The following is a 17,707-nucleotide window of genomic DNA, read 5'->3' on the forward strand; positions in this document are numbered from 1 at the left end:
GCAGTCCATGGTATATTCAACATTCTTCACCAACACCACAATGCAAAGGCTTCAGTTCTTCTTCGGTCTTCCTTATTCATTGTCCAGCTTTTGCACGTATATGAGGCCATTGAAAACACCATGGCTTGGATCAGGCACACCTTAGTCCTTAAAGTGACATCACTGAGGTGGTAGAATCTGTAAATTTATGTCTTTCACCATATTTGGGAAAATTTTGACTGTTAGCTTTTTCAAATGTTTCTTTATGCCCCGATCTCTTCCTGGTCTCATTCTAGTGCTCCAAGTGTATGCAGACCTGCTGACATCGTCCAGCAGGTCCCTGGGGTGCTGCTCACCTTCCCTAAGCTTCTTTTCTTCCCATGTTCTTTAGTTTCTGTCATTGCCATTCTGCTGTTGAGCCCTTCCAATACTTTGTTTTCAGATACTGTATTTTTTAGTTGTAAAATTCTAACTTAGTTCTCTTTCATAGTTGCTTTTCTCAGATGAGATTTCCTGTCTTTTCATTTACTTCAAGAATGTTCACTTTTTTAAAGACACAAAGGAAACATTAGTCCAAAGGACTAATGGACCACAACTACCACAATCTCTACTAGACTGAGTCTGGCACAACTAGATGGTGCTCGGCTACCATCACCGACTTCCCTGACAGGAATCACAATAGAGGGTCCTGGACAGAGCTGGAGAAAAATGTAGAACTGTGCCGCCCCTGCAGCTGAAGCCCACCCTTGGGCAACACTGTTGGAGGACAAAAGAAGGAGCTCACCTTCACGGGGTTCACTTTCCCACATTTTGATGCCCTGCCAGAGTGGCCCACTTTGGTTCCCTTTTCGATGTCCTCAGCTGGTTGTTTTTTTGGTTATAGCTTGTAGTTGTAATCGGTGGTGGGACTGGCTCGGGGGCTTTTGCTGCCACGGTGGACTGGCACTCCGGTTAACAGTGATTGAAGTCCCTCTCACAACGCACACAGCTTCGTACATCTTCATCTCTCTCGACCTTTTCTTGCCTCTCCTTGTCTCTTTTCTTGCCTCTCCTTGTCTCTTTTCTTGCAGCTTATCTGCTAGAGAAATCCAAATTCTTCGTAGTCTTGACTTTGCCGATCGCATCCCTGTGGTGGTGTTTAACTTGTTCTTCCATCTCCTTATTTCCTGTAAATCGGTGTGAGCTCTAAATCAGACTCAGACCCCCATTGTCTCTTGGTGGCGTTGCATTTGTCCATTAGGGGGCAGCCTGTCCCTGTCGTCTCTTGTGTGCTGTTAGCAGCCACTCGCAGTTACTGCCTGCTGTTGTCATTTCTGTAAGGGTTTAGACGGTGTGTTCTGTCGTCCCACCGTCACTTCCTGCCTGGAGTGCTCCCATAAGGTGAGACTTGCCTTCTTTGTTTGTTTTCCTGGGGATACAGATTACACAAGAAAGGCTCACTTTCTTCACTTACCACTTTCCAAACCATGTCCTCCATTCAAAATAGCTTCCTGACACAAAGATGACCAGTGTGTGGCTCATTTTAGTGTTGTTATGATGTAGTGTGTTTTTGTGTCGATCCATTTTAGACATTAGTTGCCTTTATTACATGGAGTTTGTAATACCAGGTGAAGCTACAGTTCTTAATGAACAACGATGATTCTAGCCTTCCTGGTGGACACAGTAATGGTTTCCTTCCTCACCTTCACGAGCTCACTGGAGAGGCTTTGCTCTCGCCTTTGGTGCCTGAGACGACGCGGGTACCTCATGGTTCTGTGGTAACTGTACCTCCAGCCTCTTTAAGAACCCGAAGGCGTCATGTGGGGCCATAACTCGGCCTTTGGTCGTAACTGAGACATGTCCTGTGATTGTTCGGCTCGTGGGTGTGGAGAAACGGCAGCGTCAGGGCTCTGATCTTTTCCATGGTACTTCATTATTTCTGAAATGCTTCACGATAAAGACCTTGTCATTTTAATAACCTAGATTCAAATGGAATGTGACACTTTTCTGTTTAAGTTACGTTTCTGCCTAAAAACCAAAAAGCCAAACCCAGTGCCATTGAGTTGATTCCGACCCATAGGGTCACTATGAGTCATTTCTGCCTAACCTCCTTGAAATGCAGGGAAAAATCCCACTTTTTCTGGAATGTTGTTTTGTGATTTCTGAGGCGCAGCCAGGAGCATTGTTGGCCCAGCGTGTGGTCAGGGTGCGTGGTGCTCTCTGTGTCTGGCATGGAGGGAGACGTTGGTGGGAGCCGGTGAGCTCTGGATGCAGGATCTAGTGGGGACTGGAAACAGTCTTGGAAGTACAGGGGGCTCGTGGTTAGGGTGTTGGCTCTGTCCTCTGGTGGTGAGGGTTTAGAGATACTCAGTGCACTGCCATGGGGAATTAGTTAAGCCAGAATGCTTGCGTGTGGTAGACACTGGCGCCCACTAAGTGCTCGGGTCAGAGGCCTGCGTCCGGTGCTGGTTGCGTGGCCTGAGGCACGTTCCTGCTCAGGTGTGTTGTGCCTTAGCGTCCTCAGCACCCTGTGTACAGTGGGAAGGCACTGCCTAGTAGGTTCATCCTGAGGCTCACTTGAGACGATGCAGGTGTCCTCACAGCGCCACACCTTGTGAGTGTTGATAGGAGGCAACTTTCAATTGTTTCCTCAGATGTTACAAGTGTATTATGCATGCACACATGTTCACGTACACACAAACACGCATGCACACACTTACATAAGTGCACACACCCGTGCACACGGGCTCCTGTGCTTCCGCCCTCATGGAGGATCATACCAGAACGTTAATTGTGGCTGTTTTTACGTGCGAGGTTATGACTGATTTTATATGTCCTTTTGGCCCTTTCCAGATGTGTGCACTGAGCATATATTAATTTTTGTAACTAGAGGAGAAAAAAAAGCAAATCCATTGCTGTTGAGTGGATTCTGACTCATGGCACCCCCATGTGTTACAGAGTCTAACTGCTCCATAGGGTTCTCTTGGCTGTAATCCTTGCAGAAACAGATTACCAGGCCTGTCTTCCGCGGTGCCACTAGGTGGGTTCCAACCACCAACCTTTAGGTTAGTAGGTGAGGGTCAACCACTTGTGCTCCCTGGGGTCCAGTTGGGGAGACGCCCCAACATTATCGACAGAGGTTGTGAGAAAGTCTAAATCCTGCCTAGGAACTTCCTGTAATGGGAAATGGCAGCACCTGGAAATGAAGCGGTTGGAAGTGTGAGCATGGTGGGATTCCTGGGGTGTGTCGGCACCCGTCTTTCTTGCTGCCCCGGGTGCCCCGGTGGGGTCTGGGGCCTCCATGGAGGCAGTGCTGCCTGCAGCTATGATTCTGGAATGGTGCTGGGTTCTGGAAACACCCTGCGGCCTGATTGTGTATGTGCTTCTTCTGCAGATCGTCCACGCCCACAAGCCGCACTTCCTGGCCCTGCACTGTCAGGAGTTCGGAGGCAAGAACTACGAGGCCTCCATGTCGCACGTGGACAAGTTTGTCAAGTAAGTGGCGTGGGGCTGGCATCCGGTACTCTTCCTGTTCCTGCCCGGCTGCTGGGGCTTGGTCGCTTACCGTCTGCGTGTCACCCTGGGCCAGCAGGATTATAGGAAAGGAAAGGTGTGGCCCAGACACGCACAGCGTGGAGACCTTTGGGGGGCACAGGGGGTAGCCAGCCATCTGCTTGCGAAGGTGGTGTGTGTCTGCTCACAGGTTGGGGACATTAGATGAGGGGTCAGGCAGGGGAGTCACCCTGGTGTGGGTAGCAGGACAAGTCTTTATCCGGGGGCTACCCTGTAGCAGTGATGGGAGCTGACCTGGGGAGGCTGAAGGTCCTCAGTGACTTTTCAGTGGCTACACACAAGCCCTGTGGCTGCTTTGGGGACAGGCACCCACTCATGTCCTACTAGGGGAGAAGGGGTACCAAGGCCCCTGGAAGGTTCTGTGACAGCAGAGGAGCAGAGTGTGGTTGCTGGAACTGGTCTCTCTATTCCTCTATCCTAGCCAGATGCCGTGCTAGGGTATGAGCTGACGCCACGCAAGCGAGCACTGGCCCTGACCCAGGCCCAGGTGTCCTAGTATGATGCGGGGCGGGTGTCAAGAGGCTGGAGCGTGCCACCCGGAGGTGCCTTCTCTGGGCCCTGACTTCAGGCCCTTCTGCAAGAGCCTTTTCTCTTGGTCTGCTCCTTGATTGCAGGGAGGCTGCTGTGGACGTTCAGGGTGGGATACTTACCTTTGAGGTGAGGCTTGTCCGGTGGGGGAGCGTGCTTCCGGACAGTGCAGTACAGGACACTCACGTGTGACCTGTGCATCTGGGACAGTTAGTGCAGTGTGGGACACGTGTGTGGTGTGTGGAAGTGGGACAGTTAGTGCAGTGTGGGACACGTGTGTGGTGTGTGGAAGTGGGACAGTTAGTGCAGTGTGGGACATGTGTGTGGTGTGTGGAAGTGGGACAGTTAGTGCAGTGTGGGACACGTGTGTGGTGTGTGGAACTGGGACAGTTAGTACGTACAGGACACGTGTGTGCTGTGTGGAACCGGGACAGTTAGTACATACGGGACACGTGTGGTGTGTGGAACCGGGACAATTAGTACATACGGGACACGTGTGGTGTGTGGAACCGGGACAATTAGTACATACGGGACACGTGTGTGGTGTGTGGAACTGGGACAGTTAGTACATACGGGACATGTGTGTGGTGTGTGGAACCGGGACAGTTAGTACATACAAGACATGTATGGTGTGTGGAACCGGGACAGTTAGTACATACAGGACACTTCTGTGGTCTGTGGAACTGGGACAGTTAGAACACATAGGACACATGTGTGTGGTCCATGGAACTGGGACATTTAGTACATACAGGACACGTGTATGTGGTCTGTGCATCTGGGATGCTTAGTACGTACAGGACACGTGTGTGGTCCATGGAACTGGGACAGTACATACGGAACACGTGTATGTGGTCTGTGGAGCTGGGACAGTTAGTACATATGGGACGTGTGTGTGGTCTGTGCATTTGGGACAGTTTGTACATAGGGGACACGTGTGTGGTCTGTGGAACTGGGACCGTTAGTACATGTATGGTCTGTGGAACTGGGACAGTTAGTACATACAGGACACGTGTGTGGTGTGTGGAGCTAGGAGAGTTAGTACATACAGGACACGTGTGTGGTATGTGGAACTGGGACAGTTAGTACATACGGGACATGTGTGTGTGGCCCGTGGAACTGGGACAGTTAGTACCTGGGGGACACGTGTGTGGTCCATGGAACTGGGACAGTTAGTACATATGGGACACCTGTGTGTGGTCCATAGAAGTGGGACAGTTAGTACATACGGGACACGTGCGTGTGGTCCGTGGAACTGGGACAGTTAGTACATACGGGAGGTGTGTGTGTGATCCATGAAACTGGGACAGTTAGTACATACAGGACACGTGTGTGTAGTCCGTGGAACTGGGGCAGTTAGTACATATGGAACACGTGTGTGGTCCGTGGAACTGGGACAGTACATACGGGACACGTGTGTGTGGCCCACGGAACTGGGACAGTTAGTACATACGGGACACGTGTGTGTGGTCCGTGGAAGTGGGACAGTTAGTACATATGGGACACGTGTGTGTGGTCCGTGGAACTGGGACAATTAGTACATATGGGACACGTGTGTGTGGTCCATGGAACTGGGACAGTTAGTACATATGGGACACCTGTGTGTGGTCCATGGAACTGGGACAGTTAGGGCCTATGGGACACGTGTGTATGGTCTGTGGAATTAGGACAGTTAGTACATACAAGACACGTGTGTGTGGTCCGTGGAACTGAGACAGTTACTACATACGGGACACGTGTGTGTAGTCTCTACATCTGGGACAGTTAGTACATATGGGACAGGTGTGTGGTCCATGGAAGTAGAACAGTCAGTGCACACGGGATGCGTGTGTGTGGTATGTGGAACTGGGACAGTTAGTGCACGCGGGACACATGCATGTGGTCCATCCAATTGCTACAGTGCTTTTCTCTGTTGGGAAACATGAAATGGGATTCCCGCTTCTTAGCCTGCACGATTAGCTCTCCCTCATGCCGTGCACAGGAGTGAACTTGAGTTGCACCAATAATGTGAAGATAAAAGGTAAATTAAAATTTCAGAAAGAAAAAATATAGGAGAAAATTCGCTTTGGGATAGGCAGAGTTTTATGTAAAGAGGTGCAAAAAGTGCTGCCTACAAAATAAAAGATGGATCAGCTGACCACGTTAAAGTTAAAACCTTTGTTAACAAAGGGCACTGTACACAAACTCCGCAGTGAAGCCGCAGTCTGGGCAAAGCTATCTGCGGTACAGACAGAAGTCAGCATTAGATGGGGCAAGGAGTCCGGAAGCCACGCGGAAGCAGGTGGCAAAACCAGTTGGCAGACTGGGTATTTCACACAGAAGACGGAATGTAGAGGGCACCCCTTCCCCAGATTCGGGGGTGTGCCCTTTATTTTGAATAACTTCTGCTGCTCTGTGTTTAACCTAGGGACCAGAAGGCAGACTATGTTCCTCCCTCCCTTACGCTATTGTTACGTGTCTTCTACTTCTACTTGTGTTACTTGTCAGGGAGTCCCTGGGTGGTACACGTGGTTAACACAGCTGCTAACCAAAAGGTCGGAGTTTTAAGTCCACCCAGAGGTGCCTCAGAAGGAAGCCCTGGCAGTCTGCTTCCAGAAGATCGATCATTGAAAGTCCTGTGGGGCCCAGTCCTGCTCTGGTAACACGTGGGTCGTCCCAGTCCTGCTCTGGTAACACGTGGGTCGTCCCAGTCCTGCTCTGGTAACACGTGGGTCGTCCCAGTCCTGCTCTGGTAACACGTGGGTCGTCCCAGTCCTGCTCTGGTAACATGTGGGTTGTCATGAGGGAAAACTGACCTTGCAGCAGTGGTTGTTGTTTGGTCTATTTGGGAATTTAAGAGGTCACTATGAGCCTAAACTAACGTGATAGCTACTGATTCGGCCTTTTTATTGGAAGAGAGTCCAGGCGGGGTGGTTCAGGGTAGACTCTTCCCTTCCATGTGGGAGACCCAATTTCAGCAGAGCTTCCAGACTAACACGGACTAGGAAGAAAAGCCTGGAGATCTACTTCTGAAGAATCAACCATTGAAAACCCTAGGAGCGCAGTTCTGCCCTGACACACTGGGGTCGCCGTGAGTCCGAGCTGACTAAACAGGCAAGCAGCACCTGGTAATGATATGCTAACAGACCCAGCCCATTGCGGTGGGGTTGATGCCTCCTCACAGTGACTTTATAGGACAGGGTGGAACAGCACCGTAAGGTCTCCAGTGATGTAAATCTTTACGGAAGCAGACTGCCACGTCTTTCTCCTGAAGAGCGGCCGGCAAGTTCGAACCCCTGACCTTTTGGTTAGCTGCTGAGCATCTCAACCACTGTGCCACCAGGGCTCCCTATGTAGCATGCATTGTTACTAGTTTTGCTTTGAGCAGTCGGTTATCTTTTAAAGAGATGAAAAAGCGAGAACTAGTGCCATTTTTACCAGTTTATTTACCATTTTCTGTCTCCTCGTCCCTTCGTGTCAGTCCGGGTTTCTACTTGGTCCCTTTTTCCTTCGGCCTGAAGAACCGTCGTTAACGTTTCTAGTAGTGCAAGTCTGTTGCTGATGAATTATCTCAGCTTCTGTTTGTCTGCAAACAGTCTTTTTTTGTCTTCATTTTTGAAAGGCATTTTTGTTGGAAATAGAATTCCACCTTGTTAGTTGTTTTCTTTTGGGACTTTAAGGGTATTGTTCACCGTGTTCTGGCTGGCATTGTTCTTGATGAGAATTTAGGCATTATTGCCATCTTCATTTTCCTGTTTATAATGAGCCCTTTTTCCCCTCTGACTGCTAGATTCTGTCTCTGCAGCTGGCTTGTAGCTAGTTGATTATGTTGTGCTCTAGTTTGATATTTTTAATTTGTTTATTCTGCTTGTGGTTCTTTGAGCTTTTTCGATCTGTAGTTTATAGTTTTAATGAATCTTGGAACATTTTTGTCCATCTTTTTCCCTTCCCTCTCTTGGTTTGTCCTGGAACGCCCATCTCATGCACGCTGGCCGCCGGGTCCTGGGGCGCAGCTCTCGGCTCCCGGCTCTCGGCGCGTTTCCCCTTTGCTGCAGCCTGGAAGATCTCTTTTGCTGATCTTTTCTTTTGCAGATTTCAATCTGCTCCTAAGTCGTCCAGTGAATTTCTTATTCCAGATACAGTGTTTTTCAGCTCAAGAAGTTTCATTTGTGTTTTATGTATATTTATGCATTTGATAAACAAAACTTGAGAAATTAATTTCTTCTGGGGAGGAAAGCGTGTGGAAAGCATCAGAGCGTACACAGAGCATCCCTGATTCCATGATGTTTTGTTTCTCTAAAACTGCAAAATTGAATAATGTTAAGATTTATTAAAGGTGGCTCTTGGGCACAGGGGATTTATCATATTATTTTCTATGCTTTTCTGTATGCAGAAGTACTTTTTTTTTTTTAACTTAGGGAGAAATTTGCAGGCCAAGTCTGTTTGGTAGTCACCCTGCCTCGTGACTCCTGGTGCAGGCAGGCGCGCCCAGCTGCATTTGGAGCCTAAAGAAGCGTGAGTCAGGCCAGCTCCTTGTCTGCCAGCTCTTAGAAAGGCCTTCCCGGGGGTTTGGCTTTGCGGAGCTGGAGAAACCAGGTGCTGTGCCATAGAAACATGGTTCTCTCAGTCAAGGCTGGTATATTCCCATGTCTCTCAGAATGTTGCATAAAGACAATTTGAGAAAACAGTGTAAGATGGGGTTAGAGTTCGAGAATCTTAATTTATCAGCACCTCGATCAGGAGCTAGTCGGAGAAAGAGGTGAAGGATAAATGAGGTGTTAGGAAACGGAGGCGTCAGTATACCTGAGCTCACCCTGTCCTCCCTCCCAGCCTCCTTTCCTAGCATGTTTGCTTCTTGGCACGTGCTGCCTGGACACACTCATCCTCGCACAGCACTGGGTAGTCGTGTGGCCCCTCTGCCCTCCTCTCTTCCCTGCCTTCTTGGGGCTGAGATCTGGGCAGGGGGCTCACCCTCAGTGCAGGGGCCCTTGGGTCCCCACAGCTGTTCTGATGCCTTGTGGGACCATTGAGATGGGCGGTGGCTCCTTCCGGCACATTCTTCAAGGGCCGTGGGAGGGTCTGTGGGAGTGCTGATGGCACTGGCATTTCTGATGGTGAGTGTGACCCGCCCGAGTAGGATGGGGCATTCAGAAACACTCTTCTTCTTTTGTGGTTGCATGCCCAGCCAGACTGCTTGCTCTCCCTACTGTTCTTCTTTGAGGAACAAGTGGCGATGGAATGTCCTGGGCTCTGGGGGTGTCTGGGGTGATGGCCCTGCGTGTGAGGGCTTGCTAGTGGATATCCGATTTCTTCTGGAAAAGAAATAAGCAGCAAGGAGACTCCCACACCCGTGATCCCCGCGAGTTCTCAGTGTCTGCGGCAGCGGCAGAGCCTATTCCTCCTGGGTCGGGTGGCTAGAGCGGTGACGTGCAGCAGGCACCTTGCACCTGGTCCGTTGGCCCCTCCTGCAGCTGCCATTGTCATGTGCCCATCAGTGGCTGATGGTGGCTGTCTTCACCTTGTGAGCTTACCCGTAAGATGGAGACTTGTCTGGGGTCTTCTCACTAAAAGACTCACTCTTTTCCTTCCAGAGAACTACTGTCAAGTGATGCGATGAAAGAGTATAACAGGGCTCGTGTCTACCTGGACGAGAACTACAAATCCCAGGAGCACTTTACGGTGAGTCCTTTTCCAGTCCATACGCTGAGTAGGCGTGTCTGCTGAGCTTTTTCTCATTAAGTAAGAGACGTGGTTTAAGTGGCCTCTGTCACTAGCTAACGTGCTGAGCCTGAACTGGAGATGTCCCCGTGGCCCATGGCAGGATCTGTGGTCAGCCTGCAGGGGCTCCAGGCAGCGCACAGAAGAGGGATCTTGGATCTGCTACACAGTGGGTAGGAGCTGGAAGGTGGAATCCCAGGGAAGGGGTTCCTGTGGCCTTGGTGTGGAGCCAGGCAGGCGGCACATAGAAAAGTAAGAGGGGGCCAGGAGGCTGTGGCCAGTTGTCTGTGCCACCATGAGCTTGCTGTCTTGCCCTGAACCCCGAGCATGTTCTGCAGGGCTGACCTGGCAGGGACAGCCCAGGACAGTGGGGCAGAGCCATCCTCCCTCAGAGAGTTCGTGATCTGTGGGTTGGGTGGGCTCATGAGAAGGCAGCCCCAGGAAGGGGCAGCAACCCTAGGATGTGTGGGTGCCAGCAGGGGAGGAGCCTTTCCAAGGGGCAACATTGGTGTGGGCTTTGAGGAGCCAGTTGTGGCTCAGGGACTGATGTCTCAAGTCCCCCTTATTTAGGGGAGCCCCGGAGCTTCTTTCACAGCTGGCTGGTCTCCTCTGCTGTAAGGTCCCCTAGCCCGTTCCCTCACCTGTCAGGGTCAGTGTGGGCAGGTGCTGGTTTGGGATCCGATTTCACTGAACGTGATGTCGTGCTTGGCATGGGCAGACACTGGTTTGGGATCTGACCTCTCCACAGGATATGACATCTCTTGCAGATGGCATGGTGGGTTGTGTTCCCCAGCCCATCCCTGAGCCCAGCGGGAGCCTGGCATGTGGTAGGTGTACATGGAGGGAGACAGGCTAGTGCATGTCGGGGGTAAGGTTGCAGTGAGGAGAGTGTCCTGATAGGGGGGGCAGCAGGAGCAAAGCCGTGGCCCTGCCTGGCCTGGGGCTATGACTTTGAGGTTGTCCTTGGGGCTAGGAGGCACGTGCTCAGAGTTCACACAGTCCTTAGGTTTGGGGCCTCTCATGGCAGCTAAGTGACTTCCTTTCCTTTCTGCGATGGCACAGTCTGGTTTCAGGGAGCCGAGTCTCCCGAATTCCATGTCCCTTTCCTCTCTTGCTCTCCTTGGTGGCTTCTCCTCCAGACCCTCGTCCACGCTCATCCTACATGCACTTTCAGGAATGGCCTCACCTCCACCTTTACCATCAGCTCACTGAGGCACTGAGGCCATCTGGCCACCCCCGCCCCCCTCATTGCACGAGTTGCCCCTGATCCTCAGGATGCGTCCCTTCCTCTCCTCCAGCACTCTGACCCCCTCTTTCGGTCACCCCCCTCTACCTCCACCTTCATCCCCTTCTCACTCTGCTCACTCTGGCAGCTTCCTTGCAGCTCAGGGCTCTCCCAGCCTTCCTCTGCTCTGGCCCAACTTCCTGTTCCCCCTTAGTGGGACCTAGACAGGTGAACATGCAGTATCCAGAATGAAAAACATACTCGTTGTGATTAACATAGATTAGGCACTGCAGAAGAAAGGATAATTGAACTTGAAGGCTGAGCAATTGAAACTATTCAAAATGAAACACAGAGAACAAGAGACTGAAATGTTCACCAGGGCATCACTGGCTGGTGGTGCGACATCAAATGTCCAGTATACGTGGAACTGGAGCACCAGAGGGCGCAGGACAAAAGGGTAGATGAGGAAAAATCATGAAGAAATAAGGACTGGAACTTCCCCAAATTTATGAAAAACAATGAACATACAGATCCAATTATTGCAGTAAGCTCCAGGCAGAATAAATATAAATAAAACCAAGGCACATTAATACCATTAATATCACACGCAAGCAAAATTTTGCTGAAGATCATTCAAAAACGGCTGCACCAGTATACCCACGGGGACTGCCAGAAATTCAAGCCGGATTTAGAAGAGGACGTGGAACCAGGGATATTGTTGCTGATGTCAGATGGATCCTGGCTGAAAGCAGAGAATACCAGAAGGATGTTTACCTGTGTGTTATTGACTATGCTAAGGCATTCGACTGTGTGGATCATAACAAATTATGGATAACATTGCGAAGAATGGCAATTCCAGAACACTTAATTGTGCTCGTGAGGAACTTTACATAGAACAAAAGGCAGTTGTTAAGACAGAACAAGGGGATACTGATTGGTTTAAAGTCAGGAAAGGTGTGTGTCAGGGTTGTATTCTTTCACCATACCTACTCAATCTGTATGCTGAGCAGATAATCTGAGAAGCTGGACTATATGAAGAAGAATGGGGCATCAGGATTGGAGGAAGACTCACTAACAACCTGCATTATGCAGATGACACAACCTTGCTTGCTGAAAGTGAAGAGGACTTGAAGCACTTACTGATGAAGATCAAAGACCACAGCCTTCAGTATGGATTGCAACTCAAAATAAAGAAAACAAAAATCCTCACAACTGGACCAATGAGCAACATCATGATAAACAGAGAAAAGATTGAAGTTGTCAAGGATTTCATTTTACTTGGATCCACAATCAACAGCCATGGAAGCAGCAGTCAGGAAATCACAAGACTTATTGCATTGGGCAAATCTGCTGCAAGAGACCTCTTTAAAGTGTTGAAGAGCAAAGAAGTCACCTTGAAGACTAAGGTGCGCCTGAGCCAGGGCATGGTGTTTTCAGTCGCCTCATATGCATGCAAAAGCTGGCCAATGAATAAGGAAGACCGAAGAAGAATTGACACCTTTGAATTGTGGTGTTGGCGAAGAATATCAGATACACCATGGACTGCCAAAAGAATGTGGCTGAGCTTGTCATAGTTGGCGACAAAGACCGGCTCAGTCCCTGCCTTGAAGCACCATCCTTGCTTGCCCGGAAATGGCCTTTGCTGGCGTAGGCCTGCTGTCCTGGAGGGTGGACACTGCGCGCCCAGCTGGTGGCCACTCCTCCCTCCCCAGCCTGTGGCCTCTGGCTGTCAAAGGGAGGAGAATTTAATTTTTACAAGATGAATGGTGTTGGAGCAATATTTTCAGCTGAGTCTAGTTCGAATAATAGGCCATTAATTGAACAAGGAAATTGAAATGAATTTATCTTGTACATAAATGCTGTCATGAGCATTAATAGGGATCAGAAAATAGTGGCCTGTTCCCAGAAGGACGTTGAACCCACAGATGCACCTGGAGTGGTGATGCACGGCAGTAGTACCGTGGTGTGGAAACTTCCGGGCCCTGACCCACACTGCACGGACATGTGGGCCCCAGAGCCGAAACACCCGCTCCTGCCAGCAGGTGGCACCACTGCTGTGCTCTGCATCCGAGCTTGAGGCTGCAGGTGAGAAATAGATTTTATTTTACCATGAGGACATAATGAGGGTGCTCACTTGGTCTTCGGGAGCAGGGCGGCAGGTTTGTGTCCTGCTGAGGCCCCCGGGCGGTGTTCCCAGGCCTGGTTGTGTGAGGCCAGCAGTCACCTGCCTGGACTTCCTGGCTGAGTCAGTCACTTGGGGCCTGGCCCTCCAAAGCTCTGCAGCCCTTGCTGTGCACAGGAAAGTGCCTGGGGTGGGCAGGGCCATGTGGATGAGACCACCGGACCAGAAGCGGCCTGGGCAAAGTGCCGGGAGGCAGCCCATTGCACTCTGGGACCCTGAAAGCGCCTCCCAGCCCCTGAGAGGGCAAGGGAGACATGTGGTCCCTTTGTCTGTGTGGGGTTGAGCTTTCCGTCTTAAGACTGGGCTCTTGGGAGAAGAGCAGCGCAGGGTGCTTGCCCACTGGGAGAGAGGAGACTCAGGCTGTTGGGTGGCCGAGGGAACGGAGGATGTGGGGTGAGGGGCAGGCAGGAGGGTAGGGGTTGGTGAATATCCCTCAGCCCCAGCCAGGACAGGCAGGGTCTTCATGGGACCAGACCTGAGGCCAGGCCCACCTTCTGCAGCGGGCACCGTGGGGACCTGAGCAGGACAGGAGGGTGCCAGCCAGGTTGTGGGGTGGGAGGTGGAGCCCGAGGTCGGCCCAAGGCCCTCATCTTGGTGGCTGGTGACGACATCTGGAGATGTGGACGGATGCAGGCCATGAGCCACAGCTCCAGGACGTCCTGTCTGCGCGGGCTGAATGAGAGTGGTGGGCTTGCGGTGGAGGTGCACATTGTGGCATGTTCGAGGGTGAGCGGTTGAGATAGAGGGAGGATTCCGAGTGATCACAGGGATAGTCGCCAGTGTGACAGTGACGTCCATGGTGCGCACCATGTGATTCACAGTGCCCAGTGGTAACTGACGGCCTGACGTGCAACTTTGGACAGGGCTTGCAGGCGCTGTGTGGTCAGCTGCCTGACACTGGCAGCTCTGTCCTTTTGTCACCTGAGCTGCTGTTGGGTAGGAGTCTTGTCTCTCCAGATGGTAGGGTTGGGCAAGGAGTGTCTGTGAGTTACCTAGTGATCGAATTCACCTCTGGGTAGCATTAATAACTTGGCACATGACCAAACATCTAAGACAGCCCTTCTCAGTTGCAGGCTGGGGTCCAGGTGGGCCAGGTTACTCCTCGGACAGCATCAGGCCTGAGGGCTGGTGCTGAGGCCCTTCTGTCAGGGCTGGAGCCTCCTGGGCCAGAGCAGGGCGCCTGTAGACCCTGGCTGCTGCACCCCCACCCAGTGTGCGTTTTCTTCCCCCTTGCAAGGCATGGCCCCTGAGGGGCCTGCAGTCTCAGGATGGCCACGCCGACCACTCTGGCCTCGGTGGCTTCCCGGTGGTGCCATGGTGGCCGGGCCCCCTGTCCATGGAGTAGGGCAGGCTCACCTTTCCTGACCACGCCTTGGTCCAGGTACTGCTCGCTCTGATGGAAGTGTTTCTGGGCCCAGGGGTCCCAGACACTTTGCTTCCTAGGAGTCCCTTCACTTCTCCTAGGTAGTGGGCCTGTTGCTCATGGGATGGGGGCCAGGCCTGGCAGTGACTGGTGAGCAGGGAAGCCATGCTTAATCCCAGGGCTGCCCCTCCCCTCCCCCTTCTCGTCTCCTAAATAAGATTTTAGGAAGCATTTATGGAAAATGAACGGGGTTTCCATGTGTGCTTTGATCCTGGGAAGGAAAGGCAGATGTGTTTCTGACGAGGAGCTTGTCAGCTTTCGGAACCGGCCCTCCCCGGCTCTGCCTCCCTCCCATCCCCTTCACCCTCCGGTGGGCGAGACAGGCTGATGAAGTGACAGAAGCAAGATTGGTTTTCTGAGGGCACGGGGCCCTCCATGGCCAGCTAAATCACGGCTGTCGGCCAGGCTGGGGGGTAATGACCTGCCGCATGCCGCGGCACCTGCCTCCCTGTGGGACGGGATGATGGGCGGCGGGCAGCGGTCTGCAGGGAAGGTGAAAGTGTCATATCGATCTTTTTAGCACTAAAATATGAGCCACTTTGCTCTGCGCCCGCTGCTGTGATGTGAAAAATAATAACTGGGATCCAAATTAAAAATATTGATCTCTGGAAGGTGTTGAGAGTAAATAAACACCTCCGAAGTTTTCAGGTCAGCCGAGAAATGGTATTCAGCAATAAATGTGTCGGCACGTCAGGGCCCAGGGTTCTTGATCTGTTTTTCCTTTGAATTGATTTTTCATTATTTACTTCCTAAAAGTGTTGGAATTTGGTTCTCTGCGTTAAATCCCAGTGTTTGGGCAAATTCTGTCTTGGGCTGATGAGGTGTTGCTAATCTACTCGCTCATTGATCGATTGATTTTCGACTCAGTAAGCGTGTGGGCCCCTGCTTTATTCAGGACCTTCATCATCATTTTTTATGCATTTAGGTTTGACTTTTTTATTCCCTCTAACGGATGAGCTGACATTGGTCCATCAAATGGGTGGGAAAACAATTGCCACAGGTTAATTTTGCCACAGCTCCGTGCATGCTAAGGAAGCGGCGTGCGTATCCTGGCTACTGGCCAGCCTTGGCGTGACGCCCTCTCAGACCTACGTACGTTGGTTTACCCTTTCAGGGCCAAGCGCAGGGCTGTCCTCATCTCCTGGGACCTGAGGGCCGGCAGTGCCCACAAGCATGAGGGTGCTGGGCTCTGCGTTGTGGCTGCCGTGGTCCTCCGTGGGCAGGAGGGGACACCAAGTTGTGGGTGTCGTGAGAGCAGTCCTTTAAGAAAGCATCCTGAAGCTCGGCGTCACTCAGTCTGGAGGGAATGTGGGGTACAGGAGCAGAGATGTGGGGGTGCTTCCATGGGTGCAGCTGCTCACAGTCATCGACACTTTGTCCCGAAGATGTGGTGTCAAGTGTGGCCTGCCGTGGGGGCATGCGCTGCTGCAGTAGAGGGTCAGGTCACTGCAGTCCAGGATGGAAAGTTGGCGTAAAAGCTCCTGAACAGGCGAGGGGCAGCAGGGTGCCGAGGTACAGGAGGTGAGGACATCCTGGGGGCTCTGCTCCACGCCATGTTCTTGACTGCAGGCTGACTCTGCTGTTGTGCACCTGCCGACCCCCCGGCATGCCTGCTGACCCCATGCCGACCCTGCTGCTGTGCGCCCGCTGACCCCGCCGCGCTCCTGCCGACCCCACTGTGCACCTGTTGACCCCACGTGGACCCTGATGTGTGTCTGCCAACCCTGTTGTGCGCCTACCAACCCCACAGTGTGCCCGTGTGCTGTGCGAGGCAGTGGCCAGAGTGTTCACAGTGTGCCCTGGCCCACTACTGCTGAGGAGAGCAGTGACAACACATGGCAACCACTTGTGCCCTGTGCTGGCTCTGCTCTGTGATCTTCACTTAAGGCACCTCCTGGACGCCTCCCTCAACCCCATGGTTATCCCATGTGGTGTGCCTTCAGCACAGAGGCTGCATGCCTGAGCCTGAGGTGAGTGCGGCTGGGAAGGTCTCAGGCACGTCTGCGGTGGCGAGTGTGCTGGCAAGAGGGAGGAGCACCAGCTGAGCTGTGGATGGGCCTTCATTGCTGCTGCTGGCCCTTTTGATGGGGTAGCTCCTTTCCCACAGGGCCTGGGCGGCTGTGCCTACCATCGGTTGCCTGCCTGGGGAGGGTGGGAGGTTGCAGAGGTAAGAAGGACTTTTCTTTATCCTGCTGGGGGAATGAGGGGCAGATGTAAGTGAGGTTGAGGTGCTGGCACCCCTGGGCAAGGCATCAGCCCTGTCCTCAAGGCATGGCACGTGGGGGGACACAGGTCAGCTCCTCTGGCACCGAGCTGACTCAGCGGAGGTGCCAGTTCTGAGTCCCAGGGCCCTCGAGTGTCCGTTACTGCAGTCGTATATCAGATCAGCCCCTCTGAAGCATATTCCCATCTCTGTGTCCTTGGGACTGTTTTCCACCTCCAGCAGTCGTGCCTTAGACAGGCCAACGTGTCTTCTGTGCATCCCGAGGCTGGCTGACCATGTGAGGAGTCAGACACTGCGCACGTACCCCCCCCGAGGGCACCCCGCGTAGGTGTGCCGGGCCCAGGTCCTGTCTGTGCCGTGGCTGAACTCCAGGCCCGTGGAGCCGAGAACAGGCAACAGAGGTGAGGCCACCAGTGCTGGTGGCTCCCCAAAGTGCCCAGGTGGCTGGACTTTGGCAGAGGGCTCGGTCTGGCTTCCCGGGCATGACAGTAGGTGGAACCTGTTCCTTTGGCCCAGAGACACTGAGGGTGTGCCCCTACGTGCTGAGCCCGCTGCCAGGCACCGGAGTGCAGCAACAGAGGGTCATAGCCGCGTTCCAGGGCTGACGGGTGCAGAGAGGACCAGACTGAGCCCTGGGGCAGTGAATGCTGGTAACTCCCCTGTGGGGATGAGGAGGTGTTAAGACAGGCATAGTGTAAAGCTGTGGAGAAACCAGGGCTGGGGGACAGAGAGGTGCTGTCAGCTGCAGCTCCGTGGGCTGGCCGTGGGACTAGAGGAGGGTTCTTTGCCTCTGGTGAAGGTTTGTGGGTATGATCCCAGTGTGTGAAGTGTGTCTCCACCAGTGATCTGGAAGGAATGACGTTTAAGCTGACTTCTGAAGGATTTAGCCAGGATCCGGAA

The 17,707-nt window shown here is 52.4% G+C and overlaps 1 protein-coding gene across 3 annotated transcripts in view; it reads left to right on the top strand.

Moving 5' to 3' along the window:
- INPP5A (inositol polyphosphate-5-phosphatase A) overlaps positions 1 to 17,707 on the top strand; it is a 205,951-nt gene that overhangs the window by 80,132 nt on the left and 108,112 nt on the right. For all 3 annotated transcript variants that reach the window (XM_049855984.1, XM_049855985.1, XM_049855986.1), the window contains exons 3-4: positions 3,353 to 3,453; positions 9,627 to 9,714. In XM_049855984.1, the coding sequence (XP_049711941.1) occupies positions 3,353 to 3,453; positions 9,627 to 9,714 (189 nt within the window). The remainder of the gene's footprint in view (positions 1 to 3,352; positions 3,454 to 9,626; positions 9,715 to 17,707) is intronic.

Source organism: Elephas maximus, chromosome 16 (assembly GCF_024166365.1).
Source record: "Elephas maximus indicus isolate mEleMax1 chromosome 16, mEleMax1 primary haplotype, whole genome shotgun sequence".
Taxonomy (NCBI): Eukaryota; Metazoa; Chordata; class Mammalia; order Proboscidea; family Elephantidae; genus Elephas; species Elephas maximus.